The 17554-nt window shown below is 37.5% G+C and overlaps 1 protein-coding gene across 1 annotated transcript; it reads left to right on the top strand.

Annotated features, from left to right (window-relative positions):
• The first annotated feature begins 2485 nt into the window (after positions 1-2485).
• hif1an (hypoxia inducible factor 1 subunit alpha inhibitor) lies at positions 2486-17439 on the top strand. Its single transcript, XM_053621309.1, has 8 exons — positions 2486-3285; positions 9739-9989; positions 11953-12101; positions 12268-12413; positions 13179-13285; positions 13722-13785; positions 14590-14700; positions 16084-17439. Exons 1-8 carry the CDS (start codon positions 2857-2859, stop codon positions 16138-16140), a joined length of 1314 nt encoding a protein of 437 aa, XP_053477284.1. The 5' UTR covers positions 2486-2856; the 3' UTR covers positions 16141-17439.
• Positions 17440-17554: the final 115 nt, after the last annotated feature.

Genomic DNA, 17554 nt, shown 5'->3' on the forward strand with positions numbered 1-17554 from the left:
AGAATGCCAAGCAGAAGCATTTTCACTAGTGCTCTCAGACTTTTGGACCCCACTGTGTGTGTGTGCGTGCGTGTGTGTGTGTGTATGTATCTGTATAAAATAGGTTATTATACAGACACATAGTAACAATAATAGTATAAAACATTGAATGCAGGTCTGCAGTAGCAGAAAGCTTAGACTGTGGCCTGAACAATGTTTGTGGACATTGTTCTGAATGGTGAATCAAAACTCAGATAGCTCGAGTCACACTCATGGAGTATAAAAATAATCAGTAGTTTGCGCTATTACTGTGTGTGTTTTGGACAAAAGTTTTGCCATGGACATTATAGCTCAAATGACCTATTGGATTATTTTGAACTCTATTTGAAAGGGAATTGAATGATCTGAGCTTTGATTCCTTTGATTCACCACTAAAAGCTGCATATATAAGTCAGGGCCAGTCCAGCACTATAATTCAGGCCAGGAATCTGGGTCCAGGCCACACACATACATATACGGTATATATATAGTTTCACAAAAACAGGCCATTTTGAACAAATGACCTTCATCAGCTGTATTAGTGCTTACTGTGCTGACTGAGCTCTGAACCCTTCCCTTTTAACACACCTGCATGTGCTTTATGATGAACTTACCAAAACAAACGACTAATTCTGTATTATGTGCCAAATTGATTACTTCAAACATTATCCATCTAGCATCTACAATAACAATATAACCGATCATAAGAATATTTTATTCAACCAGTTTTGAACTGGTAGACCTTTTGTACCTGAACAGGATGGTTCCTGCTCTCTTTCTAAAGCTGCTGCTGCTGCTACAAGAAGGAAGAAAGAAAGAAATAAAATAAAATTATTTTTGCTGTTTTACTTCAGTTGAGAACCATGGACCACTGACATGATTATTAAAGCTATGCCTCATTAAAGCTATGCCTAGATATTAAAGCTACGGCCAGATATACAAACATGTCTACACACACACACACACACACACACACACACACACACACACACACACACACACACACACACACACACACACACACACACACACACACACACAAGCTAATTTAATCAAGAAAGTTTGAATATGTGCCTTTCAAATGGCACACACATTTTTTGTAGGTTACCCACCATTTACAGCGGATTTGGAAAGTATTTCAGCGGACGGGATTTATTTACTTTATATACTTTTTGGCCATTAATGTACACACAATAACCCATAATAACAAAATGAAACGTCTTAGAAATGTTTGTAAATCTATTACAGAGCGGCTGTGGCTCAGGTGGTAGAGTGGGTTGTCCTCTAAGCGTAGGGTTGGCGGTTCGATTCCCAGCCCACATGACTCCACATGCCGAAGTGTCCTTGGGCAAGACACGGAACTCCAAGTTGCTCCCAATGGCAAGTTAGCGCCTTGCGTGGAATCTCTGCTACCAGTGGTATGTGTGTGGGTGAATGAGACAGTGTAAAGCTCTATATAAGTGTGCCATTTACCATTTAAATCAAAACTGAAATCTCATTTAGATAAGTATTAAGACCCATTATTCAGTATTTTGTAGAAACACCTTTGGCAGCAATTACAGTATTCTGAACCAGACGTGGAAACAGTTTTGTACTTAATCGGGAATGCCAAATAAATATGACTTGTGTTTTTCACAAGTCTGTCTTCAAGTCCAAATCAAGTCTCGAGTCAGTTGTTCATGAGTCCAAGTGAAGTCGCAAGTCATTTTTTTGTGACTTAAGTGCGACTCGAGTCCAAGTCGCAGACTCGAGTCTCCATCTCTGGCAGGACCTTATACATACAAGTGTGTGACTTTCTAAATCAAGCCCAATCAGTTTTATTTGCCACAGGTGGACGCCAGGCAAGTTCTAGAGACATCTCAAGATAATCAAAGAAATCAGGATGTACCTGAGCTCAGTGTACAATGCCTTAGCCAAGGGTATGAATACATATAAATGAGAGATTTCAGGTTTTGATTTTTAGAAACAGAAATGACTAGTTCATCTCTCGAGTCTCTGGGTTTGAGTCGTTTGTTCATCACATCACAGCCCTACTGCATTCAGCCTATGGGGTAGTCTCAGGAAGAACAAACGACTCGTACCCAAAGACTGGAGACATGAACTAATCATTTCTGTCTCCGGGGAACAGACGTGACAAAAGAAAGAACTAACAGACTGCATCGCCTGAAGACCTAATGCTAAACTATTAATTAATCATTTGTTTCTCATCATTCGGCCATGGTTGCATTAGCCTATAGTTTATTTGTATAGTTTATTAAGTACTAGATGTGTTGAGGAATTTAACATGTAACATTTTAATTATATTCTGCTGAAATGAAAGAAATGACTCGGAAAAAAGATTCGTTCATTTTGCTGAACAAGATTCAAAGATCCGAGTCAGTAAAATGATCCCAACTTCCAATCACTAGTTGCGGTTCAATTTGACCGATTCGTTTAAAAGAATCGAAAGAAAATGAATCATTAGTGAATCACTTTTCACACCTTGGGATGCGCGCATATTGTGTCCGTTTTAAAATAAAACAGTTTAAAATGGTTATATACATTCTTATTTAGTTTATTAACGCTATTTGGGCCTCTTAATTATAATAATATATTGAATCCAATTTACCCAATTATTGTAAATGTGTTAGGGATTCGTTATTTTTTTTCAGGCTGCACTTAATAACGCATTCTTACGTTTTCAAAAAAAAAGACCTTACACACAATTGCTTGCGCATACTTGCAATTGTCGAAGAGTTAATATTTACAAATAATCTTACAAAAACTGAAAGGAAACGGAGGTTTTGAATAATTTATCGGTCTGTACAAGTGAGAGTAGTGTGTAGTTGTTTGTAGGACATGGGTCACTGTGTGTGGCTTCACACAACCGGAACAGAAAACACAGCGCCGTCACCGGTGCCAAACAAACCCGAGCTCCTGACACACGGCGAGGCGCAGTGTGCTGCTGCCCAGCTCAGAGACTGTCGGCGGATACTTCAGCAGCTCCAGTTCGCTCAGCTGCTATCAACTTCTTACCACATACCAGGAAAACAACGCAGTGTCGCCTGCAAGGACAATCACCCACACGGAGAGACTGAGACGGAGGAAATGGCCACAACAACAGTGGCTGAAGCTGAGCCCACATCTCCCGATGCAGCTAACCCTTTCTCAGGTGTTCATGATCCAGGTTGGACTGACTCTCAGTTTCGCAAATACCCTTTCCAAACTATACAAATCCCACGTCTTTCTCATACGGACCCCCGAGCAGAGATCCTAATCAATAATGAGGTAATGCTGTCTTTTTATATACCTAAAGTAGTGTACACTAACTGGGTATGTGGAGAGCTAACTATTACTATTAGCTTGCTAAGTCATTCCTAGCGTTGGTTTTGATTTGAAAGTAAACAGACACGCTAGCTAACACCGTGCCATGTTGATATGTTAGCTGGGAATTAGTCTTTAACATGTTTTACGCTTTTTTTTAACACTAATCATAGCTAAAATGTTTTCACGGCTGGAGTCATGACTATGCATCTTGCGTCCACAAAGGATCCCATGTACCTCTTTCAGACGGCTCGGCAGTAATATATTTCATTTCAATATTTTATTTTCCGTTATAGTTTTCCATAACTAACGTCGAATAGGAAAGAAACTGTATTTACATTGATTAATAGTCGCTGTAACAGAGCTGTAGCTCTCCATCATGCGTGTATGTTTATAGTAGTTAGCTAAATGGCATGCTTGTGAGTGAGTAGCACAGTTCACTACACTTTCACTTGTAGTCTGGAACATGAATTCAGGTGTAATTGCGCATAATGAGATATATTGTGTATTAGTTGTATATGTGCTCAGCGGCTTTAGTCGTGCTAAGGTTGTAAGCTGTAAAACTCTTACTGGAGTCTGGAACTTGGTGCCACGCCTCCGCAGTTTATTAGTTCAAGTACAGAATGCAGCTCTGGTCAGCAGCACGCTCCCGAGTCACGTGACCTCACTGATATAATCAAAGCTTTTAGATACTGAGAGAGCAGTGAGCCTGGACCGTCCTCGTGGCTTGGAGGCTAGTGATGGGAAGTTCGGATCATTTTACTGACTCGGATCTTTGAATCTCGTTCAGAAAAATGAACGAATCTTTTTTCCCGAGTCATTTCGTTAATTTCAGCAGCATATAATTAAAATGTTACATGTTAAATTCCCCAACACATCTAGTACTTAATAACCTGTGTATGTGTGTGTGTGTGTATATATATATATATATATATAAACAAACATAAACAACCATAGGCTAATGCAACCATGGCCGAATTATGATAAACAGAAATGATTAATTAATAGTTTAGCGTTAGGTCTTCAGGCTATGTAGTCTGTTGGTTCACCTCACCTCCTGATCCGAGCCGTTCTTTCTTTTGTCACGTCTGTTCCCCGGAAACAGAAATGATTAGTTCACCTCTCGAGTCTTCAGTCTACCCAGATGAGGATGGGTTCCCTTTTGAGTCTGGTTCCTCTTGAGGTTTCTTCCTTACTTCTTCTCAGGGAGTTTTTCCTTGCCACGGTCGCCACTAGCTTGCTCATTAGGGACAAATTTATCAATTTAACATTTAGATTGGAAACTTATATATTTCTGTAAAGCTGCTTTGTGACAATGTCAGTTGTAAAACGCGCTATACAAATAAACCTGAATTGAATTGTACTTCAATTCAAACACACACCTTTTACGTCATACCAACCGGTTTGTAGAAAACCGTACTCTGTGTGTTACTGAGGTCTGAGTGGCTTTCATGTACGGTTGTGTGTTTATCAACAACAGTCGGAAATGCTGGCTGTCAGCACAACAGATTGTCTTGTTAACGTGCTTGTTTATGTGTTGTTCGAAAACGAGTTGGATCTTTGAACCGACTCTTTTAGGTGAACGCTGAGAGCCGAATCGCATAACTACATTTACATGTTTTCATTTAGCAGACGCTTTTATCCAAAGCGACTTACAAATGAGGAAATACAAGCAAAGCGATATATCAAGCGGAGAACAATACAAGTAGTGCTACCATACAAGATTTTTAATTTAGTTTTAGAAAAGCACAGTGCGCAGAGTAGAGGTGTAAGAGGCAGAGTAAGTTTTTAAGGATAATGTGGGGTTGGCGTTTTAAATGACCCATTTTTGAAATATCTTTTTCTTTGATTGAAATAAATGTTCACAGTGAACCACATGGCACAAAAACAACGCAAGGACGACTGCTGGTTTGGTCAATGCACATTTCTAGTGTCTTTATGATTTAGGTTAAAAGATAAAACAATGCAAAGCAATGCTATTTTTTGTTAATTAGGAGGTAAAGTAAGATTTCGACCACAGTTAGTTTTGTCCGGGGTAGAAAATAAGGCACTGAGCCAATTGGGAGCAGAAAGTATCGACTCTTTTTGGTGAGCTGAACTAAATGATGTGACTCACCAAAAAGAGCCGGCATTCCCATCAAAATAATGTGTCGCTTGAAGCCTCGGTTCGGCTGTTCCGTGTATGTGGTGTTTATGGCTCAGACTGGCTCAGCTGAAAACGGCACGTTCCTGCAGTCACGTAGCACACGCACAGCGCGCGCGCACCAGCGCCTTCCTGCGCACTGCCACTATCTACCATGCAGGCAGCTTAACAGTAATGTTACAGCCAATATATATCGCTAAGATGAGAAATCTTATAACAGAGTATATTGTCACAAAACCAAGCCCAAAATATGTTCTAAAGATCACAATAATTCTTCTTCTTCTTCTTCTTCTTCCTCTTCTTCTTATTATTATATTTTTAAATGTTATGTGGTAAGAAGTCATTTGTCTGAATGTGAGCATATATGGGTGTGGGTTCGGGTAACCACAGTTTCATTTTCATTTCAGATAGATTCAAAATGTTGCTATGGCACACTTGTGTACGAGATCCTTACACTTGCATTAAAAATAAATAATAAATGTGTCCAGTTTTGTAGTTGCCTTGTTAGATTGCTTCTAGGAGCTTAAGTGTATACACTTTACATAATAAGATGTATGTAATAAAAATGGCAATAGCCTTGAAATGTGAGTTTACTGATTTCCCCCAAATGGCTTTCCTTTAACAGGAAGCCTCCTTTTGCCTGTGATTCTGTGTTTAACACCATATGTTTATTCTGAACACAGTTGTGTGTTTCAAGCTTTTGTAAAAGTAGGTTACAGACAATTTGAAAACACTTTTGCTAAATAGCCCATTTATGATGGCAACCCTTGATGTGATTGTAACAGTGTCTATGGTGAAAAGAGCTATACAAGTCAATAAAATAGAATTGAACATGATGTTAGTCTGTAAAAACTAGGACATATTGAAAGTTACAACACTGGAATGTTTGCTACTTTGAAGTATTGAAAATATAAACTTTGAATGAATACGGGCATGAAGATTTAATTTTATTTTTCACAAAACTATCAGTATGTGATTAATTTCACTTGTAATGCCAGTAATACGGTCATGGTTATTAATCTGACAGTGTTAGACGATTAAGGACTTTACAGACTTATAGCTGCTTATTCATTGATTTCTAGAAAGCAAAACATTAAATGTAAACAAAATGTTACTTAATGTTAACTATAGCTGGCATTATAATAGCTTCTTTGATCAGCCATCAGCCTTTGTGATTGTATTTTCTTTGTCCTGCTTATGGGCTCCCAATGTAGGTAGTATGGAAATTAGGTTATGACCCATACCAAGTAAGTTGTTTTGAGACTCCTGCAAAACATTATTCTTTTTGTGATTTGGGGAAGGGGATACGCATGCTAGGTGATTAAATACAGAGAGTAGCAGCAGAAATTTAAGAGCCAGCATCTGCTAGCAAAATTACTGATGTATCTACCCAGACAGGACTAAAATTATCAGATGACTGTGGAGCTGGACAAACAGTAGGTCATTTGGTCTCTGATTTCCTCAGGGGAGGAGAAAAAAAACCCACTGACACGGCTGATCGCCATGGATGGAAATATAATATAAGCATGGTGAAGAACCTGCAAATGATGGAATTACTCCAGGTCTCTATGTAAATTGAATCCCGTCTGAATAGAACTGAGGTGTGTTTTTAAGTGGCTTATGTAACTGATGGTTCATGATGAAAATAGGAGGCTGATGTAAGGGTTATGGCCTACCTGTAGTTAGCAGATATTCAAAAGAGTTTGATTTAGGTTATTGTAATATGTATATATTGCATTAATATTAATGGGCATGGTAGAGCCAGGGGGTATTTCATGAAGCGAGCCAGTACAAAATGCTTGTCTGATATAGCTTCACTTAAGCTAGGAAAACAAGTGACTCCCTGTTCAGTGTGTTCCACTATGTATGACCTGTTTTTGCTGAGTGAAGTCTGGCTGTAGTGATCGGGGCTCATGCATATAAGCAGCCCCAAACAGTCAACTGCAGAAACAATAAAATGTCAGTTAAAGCCTGTATACATAGAGCAACTTATCCTGGAGAGTAGTTATTGCTCAATAAACTCTATAAAGATTATAAAGAACTAATTACAAATAAACTCATAAGTATGAATAAAGCTCTAGAAGCTGTAGAATTCTCAAGAAAACATGATTTAAAACATTTTAAAATGATCAGTCCATTATGAGCAAAACTACTATCAACTACCCAGACATAATACATTCTTGATTTAAGTAAATTTGTAATTATATCAAATTAATATGGTGTTATCCAACAAGTGTGCAGTAGTTATTCCATTGAAATGATGGTTTTACAAAGCAGCAATGAAATGAGCAAAGAAAGAACAATGTTCACAGGTAAGAGAGTGATGGATTTCTTTTTTCTTCTGGTTGAGTTGAGCTGGGTAGGACTGTGTATGGTACATGTGAATTCAAGGCTACTAAATTACTAATCGGAATCAGCCATCAGATTACATCAGTTCCGACATTACCACAAGTACAGAAATTTCATTTATCTGAACTTTAGTGGCAAAATGTAATGTAATCATAGATGGGTTAAGTTGGTAGTAATTTATTAGACACTTTGTTTTATCCTGCTGGAACCTTGATGCCACTCGGTTTGTCCAAAACAACTGCAGAATCTGAGCTTCAGCATTAGCCATACACAGTGCAGGTTTATCCAGAGGAACACGCTATAATAGTAACTGAAGAAGGCTTATGATTAGCTTCCTTCATGGACCTGAAGTTGATAATTAGCTGGGCTGGTGGAAATACAGTCCCCTCTGAAACTATTGGAACGGAAAGGCCAATTCGGTTGTCTTCGCTGTAGACTGAAGACATTTGGGTTTGAGATCAGAATATGAGAAGAGTTTAGAATTTCAGCTTTTATTTCCTGGTATTTATATGTATATCTGTTAAATGACAGAACATGGCACATTTATCAGAGCACCCAATTTGTAGACAAGCAAAATATTGGAACATGTGCCTGACGGGTGTTTCCTGTTACCCAGATGTGTCCTGATAGATTGATTGTTTAAACAATAAATAGCTCTGAACATCTATGCTTGCTTTTAGCCTTCAGTTTCACCTTTTGAAGACTGCATTTGTTGTTAAAAAGGATAAACCAACATGAAGACCAGAGAGCTGTTGATGGGAGAAAAGCAAGCCGTTTTGAAACTGAGAAAAGTGGTAAAATCAATGAGTCATTGCACAAATATTGAGCAATACAACAACTTGGAATGGCCTGCAAAATAAATCCTAGTTACATTTACATTTATATAGCATTTTTCTAGACACTCAAAGCACGTTACATAGTATTGGGGAGGATGGAATCTCCTCAACCACCACTAGTGTGTAGCATCCACCTGGATGATGCACCTGCAGCCACAGTGACAAGAATGCCCTCCACATACCAACTATTAGTGGAGAGGAGAGATTGAAGTAGCCAATTCAGGGATGAGGATTATTAGGGGGCCATGATGGAGAAGGGCCAGGACATTGTGGTATACCCTTACTCTTTACGAGAAATCAAAATATGAATCTATACTGGGATTTTTAATGGCCATAGAGAGTCAGGAGCTTCATTTTACATCTCATTCAGAAGACGTTGCTGTTTTTACAGTATAGTGTCCCTGTCACTATACTGGGGCATTAGGCCCCACACAGACCACAGGGTGAGCACCCCCTGCTGGCCTCCCTAATACCACTTCCAGCAGTAACCTTATTTTAACCCCAGGTGGTCTCCCATCCAGGTACTGACCAGGCTCAACCAAGCTTTGCTTCTGTGGGAAATCAGGCAAGAACTGCAAGGAGATATATCTCTAGCAAAGCCTAAACTATTGTCTCATATCCATCTTTTGATCTCAAACCCAAATGTCTTTGGTGCGTAACAAGCAAATTAATAGGCTTTGCTGTTCCAGTACTTTTGGATGGGACGCTAAGTCTGGCTTACCTAGTGAGCTTTCATCTTGGAGTACTCCTCCAGGATTTTACTGATGTTGAGATGGTTGTGTAAATGAAGGCTAATCTAGCTTGGAACACCACTGTTCATATTGTGATTGTATTTGGATTGACCATGTTACTTATTGTTAAATGTTAGGGATTTAGAAGTCATTTAGTGCTGCTAACTATGTAGGATTACAACTGACTCTTGGCATATTGAGTCCAAAATAACCAAAAATCCATACCATCTGTACATGTTTTTATTTCTGTAAAGCTGCTTTGGGACAATGTCTATTGTTAAAAATGCTATACAAATAAAATTGAATTGAATTGAATGTTTACATGAATGCATAGTAATTCTGCCATTTTTTTCCATAGGAACCTGTTGTGTTAACAGATACCAACTTGGTTTATCCAGCACTCAAATGGGACATCAGTTACTTGCAAGAGAACATTGGCAATGGGGACTTTTCTGTGTACATTTCTGAAAACCACAGATTCTTATATTATGATGAGAAGAAAATGTCAAACTTTGAGAACTTTGTGCCAAAGTCACGCAGAATAGAGATGAAGTTTTCCGAGTTCGTAGAAAAGATGCACCAATCAGAGGCGCTGGATGGAACACAGAGGTAAGTTGTATTAATGAATCACTTATCCTGTATCAACACAAATGGTGGCTAAAAAAAGTGTTCAACGTGTTTTGATTCAAGATAGCTCTAACAGCAGGGGTGCAATGTTGTGGAACATGTTGAGATGCATGAAATCCTATCGAGGAAATAAAATCACTGCCGGGCATCGGCCAGGTAACAGGCAGAAATAACAGACCTCCTCATGCGCTAACTTCACAACTGTGCCTTAGTTAGACATGTTGTTTTGATGTGTGGAAAAATAAAACCATATTCTCTCAATATTAGAGAGAAGATTATTAACAAGATATTCATTCATAGCTTTAACTCAAGTTCTTGGATGTTATATATATGTACTCCAGTACAGCAGTTAAATGGTGGTTTGTGATCATTGCCAGTAGCTTGCCATTTTATATAATGCAGCATGTGCCTGTGTGGGTTGAATTTTAGCTCAGTGGTCTAATGTTAGCAATATGTGTCCTCTCATCGTCGTCTGGCTCAAGCAACACTTGGCATCATTTTGCCTGAGCTCAGGGAATATGATGATATGAACTATTCCACTCAGCTCGATGCTGCATTCAGCCATAAAATATTTATCGACCTGCAATCAAAATATTATATTATAATAATCACTAATGATCATTATATATTTTACTACTTTGTGTTTGTTTACGTTCAAGTGTTATGTTCTTATATTTTATTCGGAAAGTCTTTCCTTTAGTTAGTGTTTAGTCCTTCACAATTAATCTCTGTCGAGTCACCTTATTCTCATTTATATACAGGGCAACACTCCATGTTTCTTTTGGTAAAATGGACTAGGACATGGAGTGCTCTTTCTTTGCTACACCACCTGCTTAGGCAATAAGTTTATGTATACCATTGTCCTGATTAGGGTTTACCTTGCTGTAACTTACTGTAAAAGCTTCCAAGTGCACACTATTACAACTCTTTTTGCTTTGTCGCTGTTCTCACTTTGTCTCCTCACATTGTCCTGTATGAATTTTTAAAGTAGATTTTAAATTGTGCTCTCCAGAATTGCTCAAACACGGTCTGAACCGAATTGTCTGGTATAAGAACGTTAGTGCTAATCATGTAGTGTACACTATGACAGATGGATTTCAACTTGGTCATTGATCATTGATGACTCCTTATTTAGTTGGACTATATGGTTTGCCAAATTTACATTTGATATGGAACATTATCTGGCCACTGTGTGTACTTTTCCATTGAGTTGGCAAATTTTTAATGGAAAAGTATTGTATTGTAGTTTAAAGATTAAATCCCTTTTCAAGACACCTGATTTACTGATTTAAAAAAAAATGCACAAGGTGGTTCACTGAGATGCCAGTTTGTGTTAGATACATGTACCTTGTATGTGCACTCAACTTTATAGGTGCATCATGTAGATGTTGTAGGTAGGCCCATAGGTACTGACTGTGTCCTCAGCCAGCCTCTACGCTGTCTATATAAGGAATCACACCACCACAAGAACTCCTGATCAGATATTATATGGGTTCTGGCCCCATTGGTGTTGGGGATTTTAAACAAGGTCACTGCTCATTTGAGAACAATTTACCAACCAAAATCATCCAGAAGTCCTGTGGTCGGACACTAACCACTAATGATGGGCTACATGATGGATTACACAAATTGTGTATAGAAAAAGCTAGAGGTTATAACTGCACACATACAAGGTTGGTGTATGCAATAAACTGGCCAGTAAGTGTACAATTGTACAGACGTAACAGCACTGCTGTGTCTGATAAAGCGTACACACAAGCATGCTACCAAAATATCGGTGTCACTGCTGTGCTGAGAATAGTCACCCACCCATATAATATCTGGTTAGAGGTCCTATTGGTGGTTCCATTTCATTGATGAAAATATGGGCTACAGTCTGTGTTTTTCATATATATGTATATAACTTCTGTGACCTATGTATTCAACGACATTGTTTGATTTTTAGACTATACTTGCAGCAGACCTTAAATGACACGGTTGGGCGAAAAATTGTCGTGGATTTTCTGGGATTCAACTGGAACTGGATCAACAAACAGCAAACCCAGCAAAACTGGGGGCAGCTAACCTCAAACCTGCTCCTCATAGGCATGGAAGGTACAACATCAGATCATAGGGTATAGCCAGCCATTTAGTAGACATCCACCTACTGTAGCAACGCTGCTTTAATATTTAATTTTCTTTTTTTTAATTGCCTGAATGATTTTAACGTCTGTCTCTGCTGTGTTCTCTTGCATGCTTCTAATTCTCTTTCATTGAAAAGGCAACGTGACGCCAGCACATTATGACGAGCAGCAGAATTTCTTTGCACAAATCAAAGGTTACAAGAGATGCATCCTTTTCCCACCAGACCAGTTTGAGTGTCTCTACCCTTACCCTGTTCATCACCCATGTGACAGGCAGAGCCAGGTATTGCTGCTACTACTTCAGTAGTAAGGATGATGTCATTTTTTTGTTTTTGTTATATATTATGTTAAGGAATTAAGCACAATGGTATGTGCTGTTATAGGAAAATAATTAACAGTTCAGTGATGTGCATTACCACCCAGAAGCTGCTTATTTTCCAATAACAAAATGTTTAATTCCTCTTTTACCACAAGGACTTGTCAATGCTAACACTTTTAAATGTATTATTTATTAATAAAAATAATATCTCTTTATAGTTCTGTGTAATGTTGTAGAACATCCACAAAATAAGTTACTTCCTGTTACCATACCATACAGAGGTAGACTTACTGTAAACCTCTGTACAGAACACTTTACAGTATTAATAATGACAATTAAAAAATAAAATAAAATAATAAATCTGCTTATGTGGCATGTCCACCATACGGGTTATGACTATAGAAACGCTAGGGCATTAGAACGAGCGCATTATAAACTTGAGAGTTGCTTTGCATCTGGAAGTACTATCAGAGATGCTGTTATAGAAAATGAATCAACACTTTCTGGCCAAGAAGAATTATAAGACAATTTATTATCCATGCAGAAATGTTTCATTATTACCAATGCTGCTATGAGCAAACACCAATGGTTATAATCTTTTTTATTTTTATTTTTTTTTATAAAGTTAGTCACTGCTTTTAGTGTTCTACAATCCTTGATTTTAGAAGTATGTTATAGTATAGGAACATAAACAAAATGATTCTTAATTGCATGTTCTTTGCATTGTAGGTTGATTTTGAAAACCCTGATTATGAAAAGTTTCCCAAATTTAAAAATGCCTTTGGATATGAGGCTGTTGTTGGACCAGGCGATGTGCTGTACATTCCTATGTACTGGTAAGAAGTGCTAATCAGTTGTGTGGGGGGGTGTGTGTGTGTGCAGGTGTATGTGGTTATTTATTTATATATATATATATATATATATATATATATATAAAATATGGCACTTAGCTTGATTTAAACTTGATTTAGTCATAAATAATTTTATGAAGTACTATTGAATTCCAAGTGGTATGTTCTGTCATTTAAATTTGTAATAGATTTTTAACTATTGATCTATAAGAAAATCCGTGTCATATCAATGGACAATGAAATGAATTTCTGGAGATATTAAATCCTAAACATGGCTTCCCAGATAAGAGGTTTTTTTTTTTTTTCTTTTTCTCTCTGCGGAGTGAAAAAAATGTGATGTTAGAATTCAGCCAAAATACTTTACAAACTTTGGTTTTAGGTTGAATAGGACTTGAGTCAATCTTTCTGTTTAATAATGCAGGTGGCATCACATTGAGTCCCTGTTAAATGGAGGAGTAACTATCACCGTCAACTTCTGGTACAAGGTATTTATATGCATGCTGATTCTGCAGCTAGATTTTTTGGTCCACAGACCCCCTCATACAAGATAGTTAAGTCAGGACTCTGTCAGGCCACTCAAGTTCTCCCACACCAACCATGGCAAACAGTGTCTTCATGTGTGTCACTTTGCAAAAGGGCATTGTCATGTTGGAACAGATTTGGTCCACTTAATTCTAGTGAAGGGAAGTTGTAATACTATAGCAGCATACAAAGCCATCCTATACAATTGTGTGCTTCCAACTTCGTAGCAACCATTTGGGGAAGATGTATTTGGGTATGATGGTCAGGTGTCCATAAAGTTTTGGTCATATAAAAAAATAAAACTTTCCAAGCCTAGCTAAGATGATGGATAATAATAATGGGAATAAATAATATGTTAGAAAATGAATAGCTTTAGATTATGTCCCTTCAAGGGCTCACAAATATGGCAGAATGTGACTTTGACACCTCTAATTTAGTGCATATAAAGCCAAGTGAATCCTTGCAAAGATTGTAAAGCTGCTACAAATGCAACTGAATCAACATACCATATTAAACACCTAAGAATATTTTAAATGCACTTTCCCAAATGATCTCCTAATGACCTTTTAAGCTCAAAGGAACCATAGTTCTCCGTTTACCCACCATGACTCGGGTTCTACGTGGATGCACACGTTGTAGAACCTGTTACTCCCAAAGCTCACAGACTCATTTCACAGTTGCATGTAATGTCAGTGCAGCCACAGAGAGCCTTTTGTATTGTGTGATCTCATATCACACGTGAAACATACCTGTGTTGTTCTTCTCAGGGTGCACCCACTCCAAAGAGGATAGAATACCCACTGAAGGCCCATCAGAGGGTGGCCATTATGAGGAACATTGAGAAGATGTTAGGAGAGGCCTTGGGGGACCCACATGAGGTATTGAAAAGTAGAGCATTCAATCATAGTGGTTTTTGCCTGCTATTTTTAAACACTTCAGCAGTGCATGGAGACGGTCCTTCTGTCTTTTGACCTTAACCTAGATACAAAAATATTTGTAGCTAACCTGCTTTTAAGCAAAATTAAATTGAACATGTTCAGGAATCTATTAAACTTTTTTTTTTCCACATGAGAGTTTCTTTGTACACATCCTCAAGGTATAAAATAACGTTCATCATGTTTGGTGTGAGCAGTGCACATGTTCACAAATGTTGCCGTCTTTCCACTGACAGAACCTAACCAGGCGTTCCCAGACATTTTGAGCAAACAACCCCAAACTGACATTATGAATTTTCTGCAACCTCAAGCCTTGACCATCCTACATTCTTTTAAATTCAAGATTTATAATATAGGACTGTTGTAATGTTTGACATTTTTTATGATGTCATTAAAATACATCTGTGTAAAGTAAATGACTAAAAACCAAAGGAATATTCCTTGCACCATCTTACTAGCAGTCTAGCAGGAGGTGTTGTGGCTTTAGAGGAAAATAATCCACACCTGGTTATATCACACCACCAGTGTGGATTATTTTTCAATAGCAGCCTTGTTTATACTTTTTGTGCGCGTACAGAAGCAATGTTAACGCGAGCTGCGTTATTGTGCACACATTTGCTGTGTATCTTGTGCACATCCGGAAGATTTAGAAGCACTAGACAGCGTACCAGAGCCAAAACATTCCAGTCCAGCAGGTTTACAAGTCAAATTGTAAAATGTTTAGCAATTTTATGCACAGTGACATATTAAACACCCTGACAAGCTCTGTCTTTCTTGAAATTTTCTACTTTTGTCATGATTGTTGTCATGGGCTGCATCTCAGATGGACAACTCTGACCTTACATTCAAAAGTATTTACTAATCTAGAAAATTAGATTAGAAATCTCAGTCTCTGTCTTAGAAAAAGTCTAGAATAGTATATAAGAATGCGATTTGAGGCATAGCCCTAGAACTACACAATTACATTTGTGCAGTATGTCAATATAGTGAATATAGAAAATATTAGCACACAATATCTGTCTTCAATATTTCTAATATTAATTTGTAAAATAATTGAATTAAACAAAAGAGGAGATGTGTTTTCGCTCACAACCCCATGTGTAACTCAAGTGACCCCATATGTGGGTTTGGGAACGACCTAGACTCAGCCCGGGAACAGTGGTTCTGGTTTCAAAAAGCTGCAGCTGCTTTGCATTTCCTTATAATTCTTGCATTATTTTAATTTATCAAGCTGTTATTCTGGGAATCTGAATTTTGCTGAGTTCGTAAGCTGTCAGCTGTGCTATAGATGTTTTAAGAAATGTAACTTTGTTGTTCTTTCGACAGGTTGGTCCATTGCTGAACATGATGATCAAGGGGAGATACGAGCAGGATCCGAGTTAATCAGCAGTTTACCTCCAGTGTGCTTTTGTATAGTAGCGAATAGGGATGTGGATGGATGCTTGTCTGTACATTCATATTGTTCGGTTATCTGCATGGCAGTAGTTTGGCTGCATACATTTCAGTCTGCTTTGAATATCTCGAGCTGTTATGTCTGCTGACTGAAGGTACCACTAGAGAGAATTGATTTGCTCCGTCTTTTGAGTTCTCATAATGTTCTATGTACTGATTTAGTTATATGATGCAGTGTGGGAGAAAATAAACCTTCAGAGCACACACATTCAGTGCCCCTGCAATAGCACCTATTTTTGTTATTTGTTACCTTGTCAAAATAGTCAAAACACGACTGTCAGTTTTAAAGAGTGCTTCCAGCAAGCCAAGCTGTGTTACTTTAACAATGGCAGATTTTTACTGTATACTGTAATTTATGCAGGTTATAAAGTTACACTTTTGAAATCAGTGCCGATCTCTCCCACCCCCATTTAAGCCTCTCTTTAACACCCCCAAAAGAGTGTAGCATTCAGTCACAGTAGTGATGCACAGAAAATGTTTGAAACCCCTGAAGGAATGGGACTGTTAATAGGATTTAAAAAAAATAAAATAAATTAACTTTGATAATTGCTAAAAAAAAAAAAAAAAGTTTTAATTCTTTTTGTGCACATTAAGTCATGTGCTTGTTTGACCTGTGCATTTGTTTGAATGTAATCTTATTTTACCCGTGGTACACTTTTTAGGACTTAATTGCAAGCTATGGCAAACATTTCATTTACTGTATTGAAAGACTGTCGAGTCTTTGTGTGTGAATTCAATAAAAAATGTGTTCTATGGTACGAATGTAATCTGTCCCACATAGGAATGATGCTTCTTTGTGTAATTACAGTGAATCTAAAGGTCAACAATAGGCGACTTCACAATCATTAAAGATGCTACTCGAATCCACATGTAAAAGGAAACACAAAGAAAAGTCCAAGTTGCTTATTGTCACAGTTTATTTGCCTAATTGAGATCTGATTCACTAACTACTTTCCAAATGAGTCTGTTTTGCATTTAGGCTTTTTTTTTTGGTAATGTAGATTTATTAACCTGTCTTCTGTTTATCTTCAGTCACAGAATGTTTATGATGATTTCAATGACAGATTTCTGCACACAAGAGAAGTTCATATTGATCGTTATTCTTCTACAGTGATTATTGCAGAAAGGTGAATTATTTTGTGGATTTTGTGGAGAGACTTTGCATATTTGGTTTTGTAAATGCTTACTTTGTATGTGCCAAATTGATTTGTGATTGAATTGTTTATATATATATATATATATATATATATATATATATATATATATATATATATATATATATATATATATATATATATATATATATATATTTTAGTAGTATAGCTTTTATTGTTGTTGTTCATAT

This window comes from Ictalurus furcatus, chromosome 3 (genome assembly GCF_023375685.1).
Source record: "Ictalurus furcatus strain D&B chromosome 3, Billie_1.0, whole genome shotgun sequence".
NCBI lineage: Eukaryota > Metazoa > Chordata > Actinopteri > Siluriformes > Ictaluridae > Ictalurus > Ictalurus furcatus.

What these genes read in the sequence shown, in the direction of transcription:
- hif1an (XM_053621309.1), top strand. Translation starts at nt 2,857, where the DNA reads ATGGGTCACTGTGTGTGGCTTCACACAACCGGAACAGAAAACACAGCG. An exon ending in GCTCCTCATAGGCATGGAAG is followed by an intron (nt 12,102 to 12,267) that starts GTACAACATCAG and finishes TTCATTGAAAAG; the next exon opens with GCAACGTGACGCCAGCACAT. An exon ending in CTGTACATTCCTATGTACTG is followed by an intron (nt 13,286 to 13,721) that starts GTAAGAAGTGCT and finishes TTAATAATGCAG; the next exon opens with GTGGCATCACATTGAGTCCC.